The sequence below is a fragment of the Lithobates pipiens genome, unplaced genomic scaffold, assembly GCF_037356315.1.
Source record: "Lithobates pipiens isolate NorthernLeopardFrog02 unplaced genomic scaffold, aLitPip1_a1.2 Scaffold_16, whole genome shotgun sequence".
Classification (NCBI taxonomy): Eukaryota; Metazoa; Chordata; class Amphibia; order Anura; family Ranidae; genus Lithobates; species Lithobates pipiens.
In genome coordinates this window covers 599,118,697-599,144,426 of record NW_027507748.1, presented here as the reverse complement: position 1 = coordinate 599,144,426, position 25,730 = coordinate 599,118,697, and the positions used below count along the sequence as shown (strand labels likewise).

General features: G+C 42.4%; 1 protein-coding gene across 2 annotated transcripts in view; it reads left to right on the top strand.

Moving 5' to 3' along the window:
• Nucleotides 1–24,911, top strand: part of RDX (radixin) — a 230,139-nt gene extending 205,228 nt beyond the window's left edge. For both annotated transcript variants that reach the window (XM_077483972.1, XM_077483971.1), the window contains exons 13-14: nt 8,178–8,435; nt 20,908–24,911. In XM_077483972.1, coding sequence (XP_077340098.1) covers nt 8,178–8,435; nt 20,908–21,072 — 423 coding nt within the window. In that variant the 3' untranslated portion in view covers nt 21,073–24,911. The remainder of the gene's footprint in view (nt 1–8,177; nt 8,436–20,907) is intronic.
• Nucleotides 24,912–25,730: the final 819 nt, after the last annotated feature.

Sequence of the window (25,730 nt, the reverse complement as noted above, 5' to 3'; positions counted from 1 at the left end):
TTTCTTGGACCTACAGGTAAGCCTTAATCTAGGCTTACCTGTAGGTCAAAGTGTGTTGTAAGGGTTTACAACCACTTTAAATGCCCATCAATGCAGCCTTATCAGTGTCCATCATTGCAGCCTTGTCCACCATTTGCAGCCTTGTCATGCAGCCTTGTCCACCATTTGCAGCCTTGTCCACCATTTGCAGCCTTGTCCATCGATGCACACTTGTCAGTGTCATTTGCAGCCTTTCCTTTTAAAAATGGTGCCGCTGAGATACAGAGCCGGATTTCCTGTGTATCTTGGTGGCGCTTGGTAGTCCTCGGGGGGCTTTTGGCTGTTCTCTGAAGATTTTGGCTGTTCTTGGAAGATTTCGGCCGTTCTCTGAAGATTTCACCTGCCGAAGGCGACTGAAAGCCGCCCAGAAGCTCACAACGCCGATAATTACGGTAAGGATAGGCTTACCTATAGGTAAAAATCAACCAAGGGAGTTTACTCCCACTTTAAGGGTGCAGGTTTATGAGGCTGTCATACTTATCCTGGTTTATTACCTTAGGAGCCACTTAAAGTAACATCACTGCATACTTAACTACTTGCCATCGAGCCCTCATGCATGTAAAAATACTTTTTTTTTTTTTTGCTAGAAAATTACCCCTCAAAAGTATTTATAATAGCAGAGGCCCTATAGAATTAAATGGTGGGAGCAATTTTTTTTATGTCACGCAGTATTTGCGTAGCGTTTTTTAAACGCAATATTTTTGGGGGGAAAAACACTTTTGTTAATTAAAAACAAAACACTACAGTTATCCCATTTTTTTATTTTATTTTTGTATAATGTAACAAATGATGTTACGTCAAGTAAATAAATACTTAACATGTCGCGCTTTAAAATTGCGTCTGCCCGTGGCATGGCAGTGTACTATGGTGCTTAAAATTCTCTATAGTTGACGCTTTAAAAAATAAAATTGGATGCTGATAGAGCAGCCTGTAAGACACACCTGATTTCCTCCATCCTCTGGCTGTCTCCAAAGCAGAGACCCCCGATCTTATGTCTGGCATTTGGGACAGATTACTAAAATCCCACAACTTTCAATCTTTACACACCCAATTAGCTCCTTTAGTGGGGAACGTAAGATTCACCCCGGGTCTCTGTCCTAGAACGTTCGATTGGTGGACAAATAAGGGTCTAATGAGAATTGCAGATATGTGTGATCATAGAGGAATTTTAACGAGAGGCACTGGAAGACTAGCACCAGCTTCCGATCTCGGAACACCACAGATACACTCAGTGCATTTCTTGTCTACAATTTCTAGAAACTTGGCTATAACCACAAGGACTCCCATGGAATACTTTTGCTCACAATATGATAAGATAAGGGGCCGTATATCTGAACTATACACAGTTATCACGAATAGCACTGTAAAACTAGAATACATGAAGAGATGGGAGGCGGATCTCCACGAGAGTATTGAGCTAGATGAGTGGCACAAACTAGCCCAGGGAGAAGCAAAATCCATTATAAATACTTCACTAATTGAAGTAAATTATATAGTTTTATTGAGATGGTACATGGTCCCAACAAGATTGGCGACCTTTATTCCTGAGGCATCCCCTAGATCCTTCTGCAACTGGACAACTGGGGACGATGTACCACACATGGTAGCAGTGCCCCAAAGTAAAACGTTACTGGATTAGGGTGTATAATTTTATATATTCCCTCACCCAGGTAAATTTAATTAATTTGGGTTTAAATGTCTATGCCGGCCATCTCTAACCGGTCTGTCATTAGGTGGCAAATCCTAATATATACACCAGTAACAGTCTATAACATTTTTTACAGAGGGACATAAATGTAACAATAATGACTTCAATGCTACCTCAGAAAACAATATGTCAGACCAATGTTATTGGAAGTTTTTTATCGTTAACAGATGTTGGTACGGTAATCACTTAAGCGATACTGTTTACTTATTTTGGATTTCTGTTTTATTATGGAAGATTGAAAACAAAAATAAAAAATGAAAAATAAAAATAAAATTAGGAATAAAATAAAAAATAAAAATAAAGATCAAAATAGAAATATGATTATAATAAAAATATGATGAAAATTCCTGTTTGTACACTTGTTTAGGGTAGATCACAACAAACCTGTTTGAATAATGAGGTGGTACGACTATAGCTAATTATATCTATGTACTTACTTTTGTGGTTTGATATGGGTATGTAAACCACCCTTAAAATATCACTAGTATGATTATGCTAATAATGGTAATAAGTATGTGCACATACGCACGAGGCGTGTATGTATGCACACATCTGTGTAAACACCCATGTATGTTGTGTGGGAAAGGAGATTTAGGGGAAAGGTGGAATGGGGGGGGGCCAAGATCGCTAATTAGATGAGATTGTTGAACTCTATTTCCTCATTGAAGCCCCCGGGTGTGAAAGAGTCCAAGGTATATATCCAATAAGTTGGCAGAGGTGTTTGAAGCACTCTGCCAGTGGGAATGTACCAGGGACAGACTCTATGATCCACACCCTGAGGACTGCGGAGGATTGATCATGATGTCTTAAGTGTCGGGGCACACTGTGCTTGTCTCCACCCTCTACAAAATGGCAATGTTCACCAAACCTCTTCCTGAGCATCCGTATGGTCCTCCCGACATAGTGTAGGCCACATGGGCAAATGGACAATAAACAACAAACTCTGTGGAGCAGTTAAAAAGTTAGAAATCTGGTATGTTTTACCATTGGTCATGAATTCTCTTTGGCCATGGTTAACGTGTTTACATGTCAAACACGGTGCCTTACGGCACTGGTACATACTGACTAGAGGCATGAGGCACAGAGTTTGTGTGGAGGCAACAAAATTGGATTTGTACTTACTGGGGCTATACCATTTTTGATATTCCTTGCTTTCTTATAAGAAAATGTGGGTTTAGCCAGGATGGTGGATTGCAACTGAGGATTTACTTTTATTCCTAATTTTATTTTTATTTTTTTCATTTTTATTTTTATATATTTTTTTTTTTATAATTTTTACCTTTTTTTATCTTTATTTTATTTATTTTTGTTTATTTTCATTTTTCATCCCCTTACTATGGATATCCTCTTGAGTGCAACATTCAATCTCATTTTCTCATGCTTGTGTATACGCAGGTGTGCAGACATGTGAGCTATTGCGGGGGCATTGATAGTTTAAAAAGACTATTAGATAACCACCTGAACGACTGCAACATACAGGAATATACACTGTAATACTGACATATAATCACACACATAGGTTGCACTCGATGGCCTTGTCTCTTTTTTCAAACTCACCTACTATGCAAATATGTAAGGAAAGCTGCAGGTACACTGCACCTCACCCGTGGTATGGTTAAATCGCAACACATTAGTGTGAAAGCAGCCTTGTACTATTATTCCCAGGTTATTGTGTCACATTTACCTGAAGATCTTTTCTTTCCTGCTGCTGGCACCACTCTGGAGACCACTAGCCAGGATAAGACGTGGCGTGCAGTTGGTATCACTCCACAAGGAACAGGAGCCGGCACTGCAGAGGAGACGTCGGCTTATGTGGCTCTTGCTCTCTACTACAGCTCTAGCTTTACAAGTAGTCCCTCTGCTTTGCACTCCGGGATGGTGGATCAGCAAGCCCAGACCACAATCTACCAGTCACTTGTCACAATCTACTGGTTGCCCCCATTTTAGAGGTTACATTGTGTGTGTGTGTGTGTGTGTGTGTGTGTGTGTGTGTGTGTGTGTACTAAAAATAAGTTTGGGTTTGTTTTTTTGGGGGTGGGGGCTTGAATCTGTCAGGTTTTTAATTAACATTTATGTCTTTACTGAGAAGATTTATCCGCCCTTCCTGTACCTGTGATACACCCAGAAAAGAAAAATGTGAGATGGGGGACAGGAATATGCAGCAGTAAGAACAATTAGTGTATAAGATCATCCCCCTCTACACAAACTAGCTGCTACATCCCTGTTGGTAGAGATTTACCTTTTATTTCCTGTCCCTGTGATGACCGCCATCTGTGATACCGGAAAATAATAATTCCTTTAGTATGGACACAAATAATAAAACAAACTGACAGAGGTTCTAACACCAAAAGTTTGTCTGCAGTTAGTTTTTCTGCAAAGGACTAAATATAATCAGAGCTGATCACACATGGTCATGCTCAAAAGTCCAATTATGAAAACACATCCTTTCCATTCTCCACCCACACTACTATGGCACACAGTGGGGTTGCAACGATTTACTGTCTGTCATGTTTATTGGATTGACAGCCTTATTTTGAATCGGTGATACTCTCCTGCAGTCTAATTCAGCTGAACAAAAGATAATTTTCTTCCCGGTATGTTTCAGCATTATATAACCGTGTTTAAAAGCACGTTAGAAGGATGTGAGGGAGTTTTAGGTCTGTTAAGTTTAAACTTTATAAAAAGAATTTTGAGTGAAACGAAAATTTGGTGGTCTTACCAAATCACTGTGCGGTCTCATCCTTCATTGTTTTCTCCATACCCTGATGATTATCGGATATTGCCTGTATTCCAGGCTTCCTGCGGCTCATCACTAGGTTCAGCATTGTGGAGGATGGTTATACTGGAAGATTGCAAATAATCATGATTCAAAAGGAGAAAGCAAGCCATGTGTCCATTGCTCTGTCAGTGGTGTGAAAATGGTGTCACTGCTGATCAAGCTAGCTGGCATTTTTTTCCAATTTTAACTGTGATAACTAAGTGCACAAGTGCAAAGTTTAGTTACACAGTTCCCTTTATTTCCTCAAAGGCTGCAATGTGTAGATTGTTTTGTATGCACATTGGATGTTTGGAGGATCATTCAAGGATCGGATTGCTCTGTATATGGCCAGCTTTAGAAACATGATTTGATATTTTGCTACCATTTTCTTTTTTAGGCCTGATTCACTCTTATACATTTTTAGTGCTTTTTGCATTTTACAAATTTGCACTACAGAACATGTTCCATAGGAAACCATGTTAAATGGTCAGTAGTGCAAAATGCACTAAAAATGCATAGATGTGAATCAGGCCTTAAAATGTATGTAAACCCTAACATTAAGTCTCAGGCTTCATGTACACAGAAAACCTCTTCTGAACGCTAGAACTTGACAGCTAGTAAGCAACGTATTTAAATACTTCTGTTTTGCCACTTTTATGCACACTTTGCAGCGTTCATGAGCATTTTCATTCAGAAGCGTTTTTGACAAATAACAGATCAATAGACCCTCCCAAATGTCTACAATGTAGGAAAAATTTGAGTCTCTCTCTGGCTCTCCCTATCCTAGAAAGTCTGTTTTTTGCCATTGCAAATGGTCAGAAATTATTCCCCAACCTTTTATAAACGCAAGTTACCTCGTTTACACGCTGTTGTAAGCATTTGCCGTTTCAAATGCCCCTGAACTTCTGTCCTGAATGCAATTTTCTGCTTTCAAAGAAATGCTTCTAACCTGCTATAAACAACTCAATTGACATGTATCCATAAAATAACATTGAGGAGAGTTCAGAGGCTGCTGAAAAAAAAACGCCCAAATGCTCCTATATGTCAATTTACCAGCTGCAGTGTACACAAGGCTTTATTGCTCTCTTTTGGTCTGTTAAATATACCATTTAAAATTTGTTTTCTTATATCTGTTCAATAAATACAAAAGCTACCTTTTGATCGTGCCGTAAATCTTGTCAGCTTCTTGTGCTCTGTGTCTGTTGACTGTTGGTGAAAATGATTCAAATTTTTCCCTGTTGACTTCAGAATACCTCATCCCATGCTATGGAAAGGGGAAGTAGTTCTGTAGTCCTAAGGCACTTCCTATCTCAGGGTGACAATGCTGCCCCTCCATAAATACAACACTGAAGGATGCCTTGTCACCCTTGTACAAGAAGAATCTCTTGCCAGATGACAAAGTTAAAATTAAAGTGCCTGAAGAAAAAAAAGGAATACCTAATGCAACTATCCCATCTAAGGACCGATCAGCTGCCATATATTACATGCTTGTTTTTAGATTTTCAGTTTTAAACTAGGACAATTTTAACCACTTTCAGACCGGACCATTTTGCTGGCTTAAGACCAGACCACTTGTGTCGCTTTAACTGACAATTGTGCGGTCTTGCGACATGGCTCCCAAACAAAATTGATGTACTTTTTTTCCCCCCACAAATGGAGCTTTCTTTTGGTGGTATTTGATCATCCCTGCAGTTTTTATTTTTTATTCGCAATAAGCGATTGATTGGTTTGCGCAAAAGTTATAGCGTTTACAAAATAGGGGATAGTTTTATGGCATTTTTATAAAAAAAAATTTTTTTTACCAGTAATCGCGGTGATCAGTGATTTTTATTGTGACTGCGACATTATGGCAGACACATTGGACATTTGCTGACACGTTTTTGGGACCATTGTCATTTATACAGCAATCAGTGCTATACAGATGCACTGATTCTTGTGTAAATGACACTGGCAGTGAAGGGGTTAACCGGGGGTGGCAGTGTAGGGGTTAAGTGTTCCTAGGTGCGGGTTACTAACTGTAGGAGGCTGGGCTTTGTGTTGGTGAACACTGATCTCTGCTCCAATCACATGGCGCAGAGATCAGCGTCACTTGTTGCTAGGCAGAACGGGGAGATGCTGTTTACAACGGCATCTCCCCATTCAGCCTCCCTGTGAGATGATCGCGGCTATCCCCACGGCGATCGAGTCCGCGGGACCCGCGACCGGACTTACGGGGGTCCCGACTGGCACGCGGGTGCGCTCGCGATGACAGGGCGGCATATAGAAATGGACGTACCTGTACGCCAATATGCCTGCCCGTGCCATTCTGCCGACGTACATCGTCGTGCGCCGGTCGGGAACTGGTTAAGCACTGAGACAGTTCACCAAAACTGTACTTTAACAAGCCCAACCACAGAAGTATGTGGAATAATGCCCATCTCCCAATAAGCCTTACTCCCTTTCTTCCTGTGCCAGGTATTGGTGCTGTCCTCCATTTTAGGGCCCATCAACTGGTGTTAGAGCTGCACGATTCTGGCCAAAATGAGAATCATGATTTTTTGCTTAGAATAAAGATTTTCGATTTTTGCCAGGGTAAAATCACATTATACAAAAAAATTGGGCTAACGTTAGTGTTTTTTTTTTTTTTTTTTAATAATCATTATAGTGTAATTTTTTCCCGAAAAATTGCATTTGAACGACTGCTGCACAAATACAGTGCGACATAAAATAATGCAGCAACCGCCATTTTATTCTCTAGAGGGTCTCTACTAAAAAAGATATATATAATGTTTGGGGTTTCTAAGTACTTTTCTAGCAAAAAAATATATATATTAAACTTGAAACCAACAAATGTCAGAAAAAGGTTTAAGTGGTTGAACTTCATTTACACACCAAAGTGTATTCCTTTGATCTAAAGGACAAATCGTTACAATGTTTATACTTGGTTACACCTTTCTTTTGAGGGCTGTCGGCTTCAGCAGAGCAGAGAGAATTCTCTGCATAGAAAGAATCAGGAAATACTTTGTCAAGATCGCAAGGGGGAAAAAAATTGCGATGACGATTCTTGGCAATTAATCGTGCAGCTCTAGCTGGTATGCAGCAGTTATAGTGCACAGAGGACTCCAGTTATAGCATATAATTATAGTATTTTCACAGTTTTTTTCTTCTGGTCTCAAATATCACCATCTATGTAATCCACTATAAAATGAGATACAGTAGTCTCTATCTGGCATGTAGGTGAAACTACTCCATACAGTTATACAACATTTTGTGTCAAGCCGAGATTCAGATGTAATTGTATCTCACCATTATGGCGGGTTACATGAATGTTGTTGACATTTGAGACTAGAATGAAAATGCTATCTCTGAAATCCTTTGTTGTGACCTTATTTGAATTTGTCCAAGTAATGTGCCTAACAGATGTGGCTGATGCACAAGGTTTCAAATGATGTCCCTGCATTCCCAACCAAATAAAGGGGGCAGGGCCATTATAAAAACGGGGTCAGTTGTTTTGTTTTTATATTAACTTGAGGAGAGTAAAATATTATGTGAACAATAGACGTACAATACATTATTCCTTGTTTATTTCGATACAATACTCACAACCTTGGTCTTGCATCTTTTATTTCTGTAACTTATACAGCACATTATGTTAATAAAGAACATTACATAACATTTACCCTTTCCTTTCAGGCATATTCAGCACAGGAAGATTTAGAAAAAACCAAAGAAGAATTAAAAAGCGTGATGTCTGTCCCACCACCTCCCCCACCCCCGCTCCCCCCACCCCCTGCAGCACCTGCAGAGAACGAACATGAGCATGACGAGCAGGATGAGAACAGCGCTGAGGCTAGCGCAGAACTGTCTAATGACGGGGTTATGAACCATCGCAGTGAGGAGGAAAGGCTAACGGAAACGCAAAAGAATGAGCGAGTAAAGAAGCAGCTTCAGGTAAGTTGTACTTGGTTACTGAGCCACAATAGAAAAGAGGCTAAAACTAAGAACATTTTTATCCTCCAAGGATGATGAGATAAAATCAGCATGTAACTAAATACTGGGCACCACCAGTAAAAGTGCAGTTATATAAATGTTACTAAACATCTTTGTTGACTGAGGATTCGATGCCATGGATGGAGTTGAAAACATTCATAGAGGCAGGTAGAAGAGTGGACCACTGCTATCTGTGTCTGAGTAATGGCCTCTGCTGCAGTCCAATCTTTACTCTGCTGAGTCGCAGAATATCTATATCTAACTGTGTTAGAAGCTCCTGTTACCTGCAATAGCCTAACTCCCGCTCAGAACAAAGTGTGTAAGACCACTGCTCCCAAACGGGTAGCAATAGTCCTCTCTGCAGCCTACCAACAGGTCTGGAGATTTTATGCTGTTGTTTATTTATTTATTTTTTTTTTTTTTCCAAATCCTTTTTCCTAAATTAACTCCACTTTGTGTTTTCTCTATATTTACCCACCCTTTATCACCTTTATCATACACCCAATCCACCACCCGTGAAATTACTGCTGCCTGATAGTATCTTCTAAAGTTCGGGGCGGCTAATCCCCCTTCTACTTTCCCCCTTTCCAGAGTCGCATATGAGATTCTAGGATTCCTACGTCCCCATATATGTTTTAAAATTAGGGTTTGGAGTTTCCTAAAGAACTCCTGCGGAACTTTTATTGGGATCATTTGGAACACATATATCAGTTTTGGTAAAATAAACATTTTCAGCGCGTTTACTCTTCCTATTAGCGACAGGGGTTTATATCTCATGCGTTTAATACATTCTTTCACCCTATTTAATATATCTATATAATTAGCTGCGTATGCGGATGACAATGTGGGTGTGATTTTTACTCCCAGGTACCTCAAATCTTCCCTACACCAGATGAAGGGGAAGAACCTCTGGAGTTCCTCTTGTTCTTTTTTTGGTACCGTTATGTTCAGAATCTCAGTTTTTGACATATTGATCTTAAAATTTGTCAGCTTCCCATATCTATGGATCTCCCTGATTATGTTTGGCAAAGTCACCCTGAGATCCGAAACATAAAATAATATGTCATCCGCATACGCAGAGATCTTATACTCTTCTCCGCCCATTCTCACCCCCCTTATGTCTCCATTCTTCCTAATTGAAGCCAACAGGGGTTCCAATGCGAGTATAAACAGCATCGGAGACAGGGGGCATCCCTGTCTAGTTCCATTGTATAGCTTCACTACCGGGGAGAGGTTACCGTTAATTTTAATTTTTGCCGACGGGCGGGAATAAAATGCTTTTATCCATCGTAATATTTTTTCTTTTAGCCCCAAATATCTTAAGGTCTCAAACATGAAGCCCCAGTCTACCCTGTCGAATGCTTTTTCAGCATCCACCGACAACAGGGCGACTGGGGGTCCACTGCTCTCTACCCCATGAATCAACATTAGGGTTTTAAGACAGTTATCCCTCCCCTCCCTGCCCGTAACAAACCCCGTTTGGTCCCTATGGACCCATTGAGGGAGCAACGGTTTCAATCTCTCTGCTATCACTTTTGAGAATATCTTCACATCCGTATTCAGAAGAGAGATTGGTCTATAACTCCCAGGGGTTGTTGGCTCCTTCCCCTCCTTTAATATCAAAGTTATGTAAGCCATCAATGCCTCTTCCCTCAGATCTTCCCCTTCTGCAACTGCATTCATATACTCGCATAATTTGGGGGCCAATATCTTTTCAAACTTTTTATAATATAAAATTGGAAACCCATCCGGGCCTGGGCTTTTCCCTATTGCCATTCCTCTTATTGCCCTTCGCCACCTCGTCTACCGTGACCGGGGTCTCCAACATTTCCAGCTCTTCCTCTGGGACTTTAGGAAGATCTATCCCTTTTAAATACTCAATAGTATCCTCCTTATCTCTGTTTTTCTCCTTTCCCTGTCCTACCTTATATAGCAGGCTATAATATTTATGGAAGAGCGTCGCTATTTCAGGGGTGGAGTGCTTCATTTCCCCCTTTTCGTTTTTAATTTTAGGTATGAAAGACGCATTCCTTCTCTCCCGCACTACTCTCGCTAACCATTTCCCAGGTTTGCTCCCCTCCTGGTATCTTATGCTCTCTGCCCAGTGGTTAACTCGCACCCTTTCCTCCTCCATAAGTTCTTCTAATTGTAGCTTCTTATCTTTTAGCTCTACTTTCTCTGGGATCCCCTTTGATCTAGTTTGTTGCTCCAGTTCCCAAATCTCCTTATTTAGATCTTGTAGCCTTTTCCCTATTTCCTTTTTTTTCCCCGTCCCAATGCTTATTAAGATTCCTCGTATATATGCTTTGTGGGTCTCCCATATCGTACTCCTCGTAACCCCAGGGGAATCATTTCTTATAAAAAACTCTTCTAGTTCTATTTCAATTCTACTTCTAGTTTCTGGGTCCTGGATCAAAGCTTTGTTTAATCTCCATGTCTCTCTTTTAGCCTGATCTGTTACTAGCTCCAGCTGCACCATGACTGGAGCATGATCAGATAAGGAGATAGATTTTATTACTGTATCTTTGAGAGCTGGGAGCATTTGATGTTCAATCAGAACATAATCAATTCGGGTGAATGTCCCATGCACCGAAGAGTAGAAAGTATAGTCTCTGCTGTTCGGATGTTTAATCCTCCAAGCGTCAACCAACTGAAATTCTAAGAGCAGGGCCTTTATTTTTTTATATCTAAGCTCCGGCCAACGCGGGGACCCGGTTGAGGAGTCCACCCGAGGGTCGATGCCCATATTCAGATCTCCCGCTACTATCAGTTTGCCTTTTTTAAACTCCGCTAATAGTTCCAAGACCTTCCTTAAAAATTTATCTGGGTCCCTGTTTGGGGAGTATATATTCGCAAAGGTGTATATTCCATCCGATAGTTTCCCTCTTATAAACAAGAATCTCCCTTCCGGGTCGGCCATCTGTTTCTCGACTTCAAACCTAACACTTCTCTCAAAACCTATTGCTACCCCCCTGGCGTTACATGTTGTAGAGTCACCGTAGAACCATGTTGGGAACCGCCGGGACGTCAGTCTCCCTTTAGCCTCGTGTGATAAATGTGTTTCCTGCAAGCAGACCACATTCGCTCCATACAATTCCAACTCCCTGTTAACTCTGAACTTTTTTTGGGGAGTACTTATACCCCTTACATTATATGTTATCAATTTCAGTCTTGTCATATCTCACTAATCCCCTCCCCCTCCTCTCCTCCCCCGCCCCTCCGGGGAGGGAAACATCCCCCCCCCCCCACCGGAGGTCGACGCGGGGGAAGAGAGAAGGGGGGGGCGAGAGAGCAGGAGAGAGAGCACCTAAACCCTGTTTTGAGAGAGAGATTACCCCCTAACCCACCCCCCCCTCCAACCCCCTCCCATCCCCCCTCCCCCCTTCCCCCTCCTCCATGCGGAGGAGTGAACAATTTCCACATTTGTTCCTCGCTTAGGTGTCCCGGTGACCCACAGGTCACCTTTTGCCCACCTAGCATTCTTTGGGAGGACCGCCTCATTCACGGCCTGTCCACGTGCCCACACCTCCCCCCCCAACTCCCCCCCTCACCCGCCAATGATGGTAATTATACCCCCTCCCTCCCCCCCCGTCCTGGACCCGAGACCATTGCACCACCCTACTAATTCCTTCGTTCCCCAACACCTCCTCCCATCCTGGTAGTGCTGGTGGGGGGATTTCTAACTTATTACAAAAGTCCGTTAAATCCTCTGGGAACCTTAGTACTGCGGAGCGGCCGTCTCTCCTTCCCCTAAGGCATGCTGGAAACCCCCATTGATAGGGGACATTTAGTGACCTCATCAGATCTGTCAGAGGTTTAAGGAGCCTTCTTCTCCTCAATGTTTCCCCTGCTAGGTCCGAGAATATCTGTAACTCCGCCTCCTGAAACAAAATTTTGTCCAACCTTCGGATATTCTCCAACACTAACGCTTTATCCTCGTAAAAATGGAATCTAATTATTACGTCTCTTGGTTTTTCTGTGGCTTGGGCGCGGTATCCCGTGACTCGATGTACTCTGTCTATTTTTAATTTGTCATTCTCCGCCGTACCTAGAATGGGATTGAACAAGTCCTGCATCACCCTAGGGAGCTCTTCATTTTTACATTTTTCTTCTAGGCCTTTTATCCTTAAATTTTTCCTTCTTCCGCGATTTTCTTGGTCCTCGATTTTATATAGGATCGATCTGTTTGTTTTTTGGGCTAATTTCACTTGTTCTTTTAGATCCCTCATATTTTGTTCATATCCATTCATTCTTTCCTCCAACTCTTCCACCCTTCCTAGCACTCGGCCAATATCTGTCTTAATCCCGGCTATATCTGATTTAAGTGATGTTTCAACCTTGGTCAATGCCTCTGTAAATACCTCTCTCAGCATGCTCAGGCTCACTTGTGGGTCTGCCAGCACTAGGGCTCCTTCTAATTCGGGTTGGATTTCAGGTTGAATTTCGGGTAGGGGGGCAGCCTCTCCTTTTCTCCCCAGTTCTTCCCTTTTTTTGCCCTTATCTTCATCTCGGGAGCTTACCCCCCCCGTCCTGGTACGAGTTGGGCCTACGTCCTTAGGCTTTCCCGCTCCCCGCACTTCTCCCGTGTCTATAGTTTTACTCGTGCCTGCACCTGATTTTCTTGATGTCTTCTGGCTAGGGGTTTCCTGGCTGCTTTCCAACACACTTGTCTCCCCCACTAAGTATCGTTGTATCCCCCCCGGGCTAACAGGTCCCGTACCCCCCCTTTTATTCATCTTCCCCGGCATTCTCCTTTGTTGCAGGTTAACACCCAGATCCAGGCCCTGTCCCTTTCCCTATGACTCTTATGGGGTCCGGGTTGCTCAGATCACTTTCTGGGGGCGGGATACCTCACTCCCTTGTACCTGTATGCCTGCAGGCAACTACAGGACAAAATTGCTGTCAGGGAGTACTGGATGCACAATGGGCGAAGGACCGACAATTGTGAAATGAGCCCCCAACCCGACCGCTATTTTATGCCTCTATCTGAAATTTGTAAATAGAGGAAAAAAAAAAAAAAGAAAAAACTCCGCATAGCATTACTGATTATCAGTCCTTCAAATGTCCATCTGTTCACCTCTCATCATTCCTCCCCCTGCAGGGTTTATATCCAGCTAATCAAGCAGTGTTGGTAACAATCTGATAGTTCCAGAGAAGGAGTCACGTTAAGAGCAGTTGTTAGCGGGCTTATATATATATACACCTTACCGCTTTCCAAGAGAAGTTATTACAATAACAGCTTCTAGTCAATGATGATGACAAAATATGCAGCCGACCATCACCCCTCCTTTCATTCACACAGATTGCTCAGCTATCATTGCTCCTCCACTCTGTCGCTGATTATCTCATTCATAGCCTTGCCGGCCTGTGCAGGGGTGGAAAGGTCCGTGTCCGGCTAATCAGGCGATATTGGTAGTACACTGATAGACAAGTAGTAGGTGTCACATTAGCAGCAATCGTTAACCAGCTTATACATGTATGTACCTTACCACTATCAAAGAGAAGTCTTTAGAATAATAACTTCTGATCACTGATGATGACCAAATCTCCAGCGGGCCATCTCCCCTCCACTCATCCATACGGTTGCTCACCTCTCACTGCTCCTCCACTCTGTCCATGACCCTCTAATTCTTTGCCTTACCGACCTATGGAGGGTAGAGAAGGTCCGTGCCGTCAAGCCTGCTCCACTGAAAGGAGGGGGGGGGGCGTAAGGCTTCCTACAGAGCCACCTTCCCACCGCTGTGTCTCCGCTTCACAGGAAGCATTCTCCGCTCGCTCTCTCTCCTGGCTTGATCCGGGGCGTCCGCTCGCCTCGTGGAGGCGAACAGCTGACGGCGGGGCGGGTGGATCAGGAGGCATGGGCGGGGGCGGCGGGGGGAAAGGACGCGAGCCGACGGCCGCTACGTGTCCACGGCTCCTCCCATCCCCCGCCCCTTTTATGCTGTTGTTAAAGCGGAAAATATTCACGCTGTTTGGACGGCCTGTAATGCCTCTTCAGGCACTGGATTCTGAGTGGGTGCTAACTTTGGCACTTCCTGCAATGCGTTGTGTCAGCTGCAGGATAGTGGTCCATCCAGTCCCTGAAAACCCTTTTGGGGTATGCCTATTATGACAGCTGAAGCTTTGAGTTTTACAGTCCAGCACACCACTGGTTTTTTTTTTTTTTTTTTTTTTTTTTTACACTTTCACTTGGTGCTCTTATAGGGTACTCGGGTGCTTCCTCCCACCCTTTCACCACAAAGATTTGTTATAAGATGGTCTACACCTTTTAAAAGCTTCTGCAGATAGAAAGTCAGAGGTTCTCCTAAAAGTACTCTTTAATTTTGCATACCCAGTCCTGCATCTAGCTCTTCCTGCAAATTCACTATGTTAAACTGCGGCTTACTGGACTAAGATAATGAACAATCAACCTGACTGTGTTTCAGGATCGTGCTGTTACACAGCAGTTCCCTTCTGCTCTTCTTTTCTGTGTATATACCCTAGATTATGGCTTGAGACAAAATTTTAGAATTGCCCTAACCTCTATTCACATGGACAGAATATTATGGCTAAAAGCTTAGACAGCTGAATCTGCCTGCAATACGCACCTTACATGTATGCCTTACTAGGGAAGATGTCTGTTTGGTGAGACACTTGTCTAAAACCCAAAACCACATTATTCAGGAGCCCTTAGCTCTGCAAAATGCAGAGCAACTGTCAGCTTTAACACGGCCTAGACTTAAAAACCTGACTTTAGACATTCCCTTTCGACAAAAAGTTGGTCCTTCAAGACCACTAAGCTTTTTTTAAAGCCTTTTTCACATGGAAAGGCCCCCTTTCACACTGAGGCAGTTTTCATGCGTTTTAGCACTAAAAATGCCCCTGAAAACTGCCTCCCATTCTATTGAATAGGTGTTTTCACACTGGGGCGGTGCGCTTGTGGGGTGGTAGAAAATGTCCTGCAAGCAGTTTGTTTGGGGCGTTTGCAGTGCTTTAAAAATGCCCCTGCCCATTGAATTTGAATGGGCAGCGATTCTAAAGCGTGTTAAAAGAGTTTTGAAAGCACTGCAAAACAGGTCTTTTTTGGGTATTTTTAAGGTCACATTATCACATAACCTTAAAAGAAAAAGAAAAAAGAAAAAGCGCCCGAAAACTTCCCCTAAAATCCTGCAAAAGCACAGCAAAAATGACCAGCGCTTTAATGTGAAAAGTGGTCTTATGGTTTGCCTCTCTCTGGTTCACAGACGTTCCAGACATGGGTTCAGTGGTTTCTAAAGGGTACAAAATAGAGTTCAAAACTACCACCTTGCTGCTTTCTTCAAATCAAATCAAAAACTGCTCAAGGACTATTGAATTTGCAAAATGCCCTGCAACCACCTCCTGTCCCAGGGATAAGCTGTTGCCAGAACTTCCATAAGACAGGTTGAGAGGATTTTACTTAAACGTGTTCATGTTACCAAAGCCCAAAAAATGCCTTAATTTTCCAAAATTTTGCATTGAATTCACAAGGTCAGTAATTGCCTCTCCAATACAAGGGAAATGCATGGCATCTGTTGGCATCTTGAATGTCCACAGATGCCATCTACATATTCCGATTTGCCCACCCGAGCAGTGCTTTCTGCACTTTGCATTGGCAACCACCGCCAGTTTATCACACTGCCCTTTTTGGCCTAGCCTGTGCTGCCAGAATGTTCACAAATGTTTTAGCACCTCTGCTTGCCCTGCTTAGAATGCAAGGCAAAGACTATCTAGAGCAATGTTTCTCAACCCCAGTCCTAAAGTACCCCCAACAGGTCATGTTTTCAGGATTTCCCTCAGATGAAACGGTTGTGGTAATTAAGAAGGTCATGAAACTGATCAAATCACCTCTGCAAAATAGTGGAAAGCCTGAAAACATGTCATATTGGGGGTACTTGAGGACTGGAGTTGAGAAACATTGATCTAGAGCAGTGGTCATCAGGCCCCACTAACAGGCCAGGTTTGCAAGATAACTGAAATGCATCACAGGTGATATCATTTGCTGCTCAGTGATTGCTTCTAGTCTGCATCTCCCCAAGGTAATACATAAAACCTGGCCTGTTAGTGGGCCCTGAGGACAGGGTTAATGACCACTGAGCTAGAGGACTTGCTTCTGAAGGACTCGTCTCCCTTGCAGCTATCAGAAAATGTCTACAAGACAATTCAGATGCTCCAGGTATTCGGCTGAGTGATCAGTTTCAACATAACTGCTCTCAATCCTTCTTTTCACCTAGAAATCCTTGCGTCTGGTCCTCGACACCCAAGAAAAAGCCTTTCTAGCAGAAAAGTAGGTTCTTTTTCTAAGAGCACATGCTGGAGACTTGAGATTCAATAGGCATTGATGAGCACACTAGGGCTAATGGCCCAACCTCCTTCGAAGCCGTACCAATCGTCCAATTCTATTCAAGAACTCTCCAACAAAAAATCTTGTTGGCCTGCAACAAACGGGCTCCTTTTCTGGTTTTGCCAATGCTCCTTTCCAGCCAGTGAAGGAATTCCCTAGCCCTAACGTCATTTTTTTTTTTGGGGGGGGGGGGAGCGGGTGTGCCTACTTTTGAGTGGCACTTCCTGTCCCACTTCCTGCTTCCGACTACAGGCCGCCTAGAGCCACTCCTCCTCTCCCCCCAGGTGGCCCCCTCCCTCTCGGCAATCTGAGAGCACAGTGCATCTTGCGTATGCTGCTCACAGCCGGGTGCCCACAGTTTCAATGGAAATGCCACGGAGAGGAGCAAGGCTCCATGTGGCCACATCGCTGGACCGTGGGACAGGTGAGTGTCTTTTTTTTTTTTTTTAAGTCAGCAGCTGCTTTTGTAGCTGCTGACTTTTAATAAATGAAAAAAATCCTGGAACTCTGCTTTAAGTCTCCCAGGCTGGGGGAGTAGTGTTCCATTCCCTAACAGTTCAAGGAACACGTTGGTTGAAAGAAGCCAAGCTGTTCATGAGAATCAATAGAATCGCGGAAATGGAAGAACTTATAGCCATTTCGCAGGAAAACATCACTAAACACAATGCTCGTTGGGCCTGCTGGCTCCACTTCAAAACGACCTCGGACTACGCACGCACCATGCAATTGAATCCTAGCTGAACAAGAGAGACTCCTCACTCCTTTGGCTTTAAACATAGCGAAGACTTGGGGAAGATGGGGGGAGCGGGTCGAAGTCGGGGGCTAGATTGGCGGCTATTGCCCCCCCCTGACTCATATAGCCCACTCCTCCCATCTTTTCCTCCCATAATCCTGGACCGAACCCTAGACGGATGTCTATGAATAAAACCTTCCACAAACAATCTAAAGATATACACAATACACTCATCTGATTCAGCAGCTAATTCGAGAATCCGTCAACCTAAGAACAAATACAGATAATCACATACTGCAAAAGCTTTTACCACATTGTTCACCCAATTGCTACCCCTGGTCGTACAAGATAACTCCTTCAGAGGTTTACACGCACACGTGTTGTATGTTCTTTATAGTTGATACTGTCACGGATATTATGGAGCTTGTATAACATGTCTACATTCCTAATATGATGTCATTGTGCATATACTGTTATATCTTGTACCCTGTAAATTTGTCCCTACTTATTTCCAATAAAACTTTAATGGAAAGAAGCCAAGCTTCCCATCAACACCTTGGTGCTCAGAGCAGTCAGGGGGCTCACAGCAGTGGATTGCATTAACCATCAAGAGGGCACCAGGGGTCTGACTTCCTTGGAGGAAGCAAAGCAGATCATCCAGAAACTCAAGTGATCTCTGCAGTCCATGTTCCAGGAGTGGACACCTGGAAAGCAAATTATCTCAGCCGCTATCACCTGGATCAAGGGAAATGCACCCTTCCATATGTCTTCATTCTGATGATCCAAAAAAGGGGAGTTCTGGATGTGGACATTCTAGCTTCCAGATTCAACAACAGATAGCCTCTGTTGCAAGAATCAGTAATCCTTTAGCTATAGCCTTTGGTGGTTTGATAATCCCCTAGAGCAGGGGTAGGCAACCTCTGCCCTCCAGTTGTGGTGAAACTACAAGTCCCATGAGACATTGCAAGACATTGACAATCACAGGCATGACTCCTAGAGGCAGCGGCAAGATGGGATTTGTAGTTTCACCACAGCTGGAGTGCCGAGGTTACCTCTGCCCTAGAGATTAAACTTGTGATTCTAATTGCACTAAACTGGGCCAGAATAACCTGCTATACAGACCTACTCAGACTTCAGCAGACAAGCCCCCTCTTCCCAGTATACCAAATCTGCTATCTCAGCAGATATCTCTTCTGAGTCTGTGATTCCTAACTTGCTAAAAGCAAGAAAAAATGCTTCCAGGAAGATATAATATTGCACCTAGAAATCGTTTTTATTGCCTGGTACAAACACAGGCATTTTAATCATAGAGTTATTATTCTGTACCTCAGATTCTGGTCTTTTTGCAGTCAGGCCCTAACCAAAAATTGGCCTCAAGTAGGCTGAAAGGTTAGGTTTTAGACTTTGTTCTTTTTCAAAGGCCTCAGTGTCCCACCTTTCTTCAAGGTGTATCTCATATTAAGCCCCTCTTGCAGCCCTTGAGAACTCAACTTGGTTCTCTCTGCTCTGCAGAAACCACCCTTTGAACCTCCCAGGGATATCCCCCTAGAGGATCTCCCGTGTAAGGTAGCCTTTATGGATGCTGTCAACTCTTCCAGATGTGTTTCTGAACTGGCAAGCCTTTCCTGTACAAAGTCTTTCCTTGTTCTTCACAATGACAAGTTTGCCTTACACCAAAGGCCTTCTTTTGTTTCGGAAGTGGCATTCCACTATCAATGAGTTGTTCTCCCATCATTATGCCCTGCTCTGGACATAGAGCCATCAAAGTATACCTCAAGCTCACTGCTCTGATTGTAAATGTTATTTATGTGGCTGCTTGACATATAATTGATTTAAATATGACAATATGAAGGGTATTGTGATAATTATTTTGTTATGCAATAAAAATCAAAAAAAAGAGGTTGGTAGTAAACCCACACATATACCCAGTAAAATGACTAGAATCTGGTGAGGCCACGTACACACCAGAGTGACGCTGCATGTTTTTGTGGTTTTGGAGCGGCAATATTCATTTTACGTAGGCATTCCTCTACTCCAAAAATGTGCCAAAGACGCTCATGTACCATATTTTGACATTGAACCAGACAGATTTGGTGTTTTGATCTTTATAGTTGGTTAATCTGGTTGAAAAAAAAACACAAGTCCGTCGAGTTCAGCCAACTATTTTTTTTTTTTGTTTGTTTTTTGCCACAGTTTTCATGCGTTTTTTTGTCGCATGACAATCCTGGTAAAATTGTACCACATATGGGGTGCCATTAATAACAAAATTACACTGTGAGCGCGTTGCCCATTTTTGTTGTGATTCTGGAATCGCAAGCAGAATTGCACGATTCTGCCTGTGATTTCAATACACTCAGGTGTGAACAGGGCCTTTTACACAGAGATGGAACTCTCAATATAAGTTGTGCCTGTTAATCTGCAGCCCTCCCTTCTCTACACCTCTGGTCAAAATTCCCTTTCAGACTACATTCAAAAGTCTTAGAACTGTCCCTTATATTGTCATGTCTATAATTGAGTTCTGTACAGGCTCATAATGTGCATGTTAATGCGTGTCATTATGGGTTCATCTATATTTTTGTCTACTCTGGTTTGTATTTACCTGAATGTATGTGTTAACCATCCCATAGAGGTTCCTGCCTGCTCCTGGCTTGTATCCCTACTCAGATTGCCAGTTAGAGGTGAATTGATTGCCAGTCTGTCCATAAGCAAACAAATCTGAGCGCTTTCATGCAATTTGGGCTACCCTATGCCCATGTGTGAGGATTAGTGAATTAATAATCTGAGACTCTGTTCAGACACATGCACCCATATTTATACAGTTATTTGCCAATTGACTTGTTCATGCCAAAGTGTCAGTAAATGGTCATAGAACATATTGAGGAAACGTGTGCTCTATGGCACGTTTTACCAACGTCGTGTTAATATCCTATGTATATTTACTTTGCAGATTTAAAAATCTCTCCTTAATACTTGAGATTTTGTTTGATGTACTAAAAAACAACCACAGCTACGTTTTTCATTTTTATAAATGTGACCTCATCTCTGAGCTTAAAGGGGTTATCTCATTACCAGCATTAAGCCATGTATTAATGGGCTTCAGTTTGTATAAGAGCAGTGTGTGCAGAATACATTTACAAAGCACTTGGAACATTTTCAGTAAGCAGCTTTGTGAATGCCTAACTCATTGGGTGCAAGTCTACAACATTGCCGGCCCCCAGGTCTAGTGAAGGATAAGATTTGTGAGGTGGTTCTGTACTGGTCCAGCCTGGTCACCCCATTGATGAGCTTGAAATTTAGTCCGTTGTAATAAATATTATTAGTATTGTTCAGCTTAACACATCCTATTGTCTGTCTTTTAGGCTCTAAGTTCAGAGCTGGCTCAAGCTAGAGATGAAACCAAGAAGACTCAGAATGACGTCCTTCATGCAGAGAATGTGAAAGCTGGCCGAGACAAGTACAAAACACTTCGCCAGATCAGACAAGGAAACACCAAACAGCGCATCGACGAGTTTGAAGCAATGTGAGGACACTTCATTGCTATACATTCTAAACAATGCTGAATCACCAACCTAGAAAGTAGGCCTTTGCAGACACCGACAACCGAGCGTGCCCCCCTTGCCAAAGCATTTGTACCAGTCTGACTGTGGAGGATAGAATTCAACAAGGCGATCGGAATGGGTTTTATCTCCATGTCTTGTCTAATTTCAGTTTGTTACACCATATCAATGTAATTCATTTAGTTTGTCTTCTTTTCACGGTTTGAATTCTGAAAGGACGTTTGAATTTTTAAGCTTAGAACTGACATTTCTGTTTAGAAAGTGGACATTTTTTTTGCTACTTCATAATGTGGAATGATTTGTAATATTGTGCCCTCTTAGAATCTTATTGTTCTCCTTTTTAAAGCTCTACTACATCTAGAGTCGGGACATTCACAGATGTATCTTGTAGAAGGGGGGACATAAACCTTAGTGTTAGGGATTGGGCTAAATACTACTACTACTACCTCACATACACATGATGACTGGTCCTTGTCATTACCCACGACATGGTTTATTCACTAAGATTTACCCTAGTTTTGCGTTTTTATTGTTTTTTTTTTTAAATATATATATATATATATATATATATATATATATTATACCTTTTAGTTGTTTTTTTTCCTTTTATTGCTTTTCCCCGTTAGCCTGTCTATATTTGTAAGTAGTCACAAGAATATTATTTTATAGGAGACCAATAACGATACTAACATTGAAGACATGACAAGCACTATTTTCAGTCTGTTACTTGTATACATTTCTGTTACACTCCTGAATAATAATACTCACCAAGGCTGGGGGAATCTTTGGAGCCTTGTGCTTGCTTGGTTTATATTTCTGCTGTGGTCTTTGCCTCTTTTCAACTATCTACCTGCTTGGACTGACTGGTCTTTTAGTTTTAAATTAAAGAACTCCAGTTTAGGTTAAACAGTGCCGTGTCTGGTTCCCAATTTGATGTCTGCCACTGTCCAGAACCCCAGCACCATCAAGGCACTTCATTTTTTTTTTTTTAGCTAAGCTATTTTTGCCACCAGCCCAAGTGTGTGTATTTGTGTGTAGTGTATATATACACACATGGGAGCAGGATATAGAATCGTGCACCCTGTTGTGGACTCCCCATAGAAATATGGAGAACATGGCTGGTGACAAAAGTTAGAGGGAAGGAGAACACCTCAGTGCGGTCTGACAGTGGTGACCCAGTGGGCAGAACAAAGACCACCCCACACTACCCAGAATGTAGAAATCTGGGTGAAGCGATTCATTGATTTGTCCATGGCTAACCTTTTATATGATGTAGCTCAAGAAGAAATGAGCCTGGTTTGTATACCTGAAGAAAAAGAGGTCAAGAAGTGTTGACCACAGCATATCAGATTTTTGCATGTTATTGCTCATGATAGGTTGCTTCTAGGAGATCCATTGTGTTTTAATTACGGGTCTGAACAGCCCACAGCTGATATCTGAAAGCTAGGCTCCCCAGCCAGCCATTGGCTGCATTTTCTGTTTTCTGTTTTTCGATATGTGAATTTGTTCAGGTTGATAGCTGTAAAGTTAGTAGCGAGGGACGTTTCTATGAATGCTAAGCTGCTTTATGATGGTATTATTATATGTAAATTAAATGGCACACATTCAAGTGCATCAGTCCCTGAATCACAGTGGAAGAACCTATGCCACTTTTGTTCAGTAGGCCACTATCAGCCAACCTACAAAAATGAGCTACCATCCACCAACAATAGAACCCTGGCACCTTTCAATTGGTTGGTTGCCTGTAGTACAGCCCACCAGTTAGCTTCCTCCACTGTCACAGGAAAACAGGTACACTTTGTAAATGAATAGTCATATCTTTACAGAAATAGGTTCTCTTCAAAAGTGCATTTAGCATAAACTCAAAATAATTTTTGAGTGGATCTTTATGCAGGCAATGGTATTTGTTGCCTGTTTAATCAATTTTGAGTTTTGGCCTGATTAGTGCCAGGCCTGTTAGCCATGCAGTTACTTAATGCAGCTTCATCTTTACGCTGTCAGTTTTTCCCTTTATTTTGACTACATGGAGTGTTCCATTTGCAATAGATGCGTGTTTCAAAAAAAGTGTACATTTCCAATGTATTCATCTGTATTATGTTTATGTAAAAGAATGAGGTATGCAAGCGGAAAGCATAGTGTTGACTGAGGAAAGAATTTTCTGCAATGTTGCAGTTTCTTTCTTAATATTTCAGTTTTCAAAAGTATGGGCCGCTAAAAAGTTAAATCTCCCACTGAACCCAAGATTTGCCAGCTCTGAGTGAAATGTGACTGGTTTGGCAGTCTAAGCAGCGACTTTTCTTGGAAGGTTTGCGATGTAGAAGTAAGTTATCCGTATCATTTGGCTAGCACGATTTGCTTCTGTGTAGAAATCCCCCTGTCTCAATTGTAAACCTAAATCTGTCAGGAGAGGAATACGGAGGCTGAAAATTCAAAATACCTGGCTCTTATGCTGGCCCACTTCTTTCAGTACATCCTGAATTGCTGACCTGGAATATGCTTGCACATCAGTATTGCCCGAGAGATGTTGGGTATCCTTATGCCTGTGATAGAAGCATGCTGGAGAGTCGGTCTACTGCTCTCACACAATGCAGCATTCTGTCATGCCCCCTACATTGTGCTCCAATCAACAGCAGCTCTGCTTATTGTATGAGCGCTGGAGCACTGTGGAAGGGCATCAGACTGCTGGAAACCTGGACTGCTGCATGACGGCAATAAATACCAAAGTTTTAGTTGGGCTTTATAGTGTTTTTCCACTTTCTTCTAAAAATGAAAAAAAGCTGCACTTGCAACACTGCACAATATAGAGGCTTAAAGGGACTGCAGTGCTACTAGAGCTCTAAGGCTGCTTGGTCTTCAATAAATGGTCTGGAAGTGGACTATATTGATAAAGGTGGAAGAGCTATTGTGAGAATACATACTTTAATTTAGGATGGTGAGAGAGATTCAAGAATGCAAATACATTGTTGTAAATCCCACAGAATGTTTTCACTTGTTTTGTAACATTGTGTCAACAACATGCAGCCAGGAGATACAGGGACAGCGGCCACTATACGATCTTAAGACAAATTAGCGCCGTTAGTTGTGGGAGTCCCTGATGCGCATGTCTAAATAGCAAATGCATGCCAATATGTGCTTCTAACATCTGCGTTAAAATATAGCTAGTCTTTTTTGGCTGCCTATTGTTGGTCATTAATCACCAGAATCATATCAGTACTGGGTTTATGGAAATGCTCACAGGTTTTACATTGTGCAACACAATCTGTGGTGAGCACAATTCTATACTTTAGAAGGTATAGGAACTTGGAATCTTTTCCAGGGAGTGTTGTATACACTTGAGGCAAGGTTTGTTTTAACTAAATGACCCCACACCGAGGCGGTCACAACTCAAAAAGGGAATTTTGACAGATTTATCTTAATCCTTGATTTTGCTGAGGACCAAAGGACTCGGGATATTTCAGTTTGTATCCAATGATGTAACTGTTAATGCCTGTTAATGCAATTTAATTTGTCCTTTGTAAGATGCCCTAGCAATCCTCACCAACACACGGTGGTTTAAAGCTTTCATTACCTTTCTCTTCCTGAAAGAGAAGGAATGAACATGTACTTGAGACGTTCTAAACACAGTGTACAGATATATTATGCATATAGATCACTTGAGAACCATGGAAAAGCAAGAAAGCGTCATTTCATTTACACACATTTCAGCCTGTTTTTCTCATTTAAGTATCTTTTTGTTGTAATTAAAGCTGCAGTTACAACTATTTTCAACCAGGTTGTTTAACAATAAAGATATATTGGACATTTAACATGGCTCTTGTCTGTAATTTATTTGGGATTTTAATCAGTGAAAACTTTGCATTGTATTAAATACAATTTGACCTTTGGCCTCACATATAGACATTACGCAAATGGGGTCCCAAACGATTTATTCTTCCACCTCCTGGCCACCATATAATCAAATGATGGCGGCAGGGTAGCTCTCTCATTCTGGGATGCCGTCACATGACGCCGTGCCTCTCTACAGGCGTGCAAAGCGTGGTGATCAGCGTCACGTTGTGTCCCTGGGACACGGCGCATCCCTGATCTCAGTAAAGAACCAATAACGAGGCTCTCTACCCATGTGATCAGCTGTGTCCAATCACAGTTGATCATATTTAAGCAAGGAAAGGCTGTTTATCGGCTTTTCCTCTCCTTACACTGAATGCGATTCTTCCTCTGAGGGAGATTGAACCTCGCCTAACTGCAGCAGCTCCTAAGCTCTGCTAAAAGCCTTTGTGTATATTGGGGGCAGTAAAAACAGGAGGCTGAGCTGTGGTTTTACTGACATTACAGACTGACAGGGCTGTACACATGCTGCAGCCACAATGCCATGCCTGGCAGCAGCGGCAATTTTAATTTGGGCTGCAGAGTGTGACAGGTGGCACCACAGTCAAAGTTGCCCATTGAGATCAATGGGGCTTCACTGCAACTGCGAGTCAAATGTAAAACTACTAGTCAGCAATTAGAAAAAAAAATAGTGCCTCCTCTAAAAAGCGACCCAAAGCTTGTGTGAAAGAGCCCTAAGAATGGCTAAACACAGTCCTGGGAAGAGGTTCTAACCAGCACCTGATTAATTTCAGTGAAAC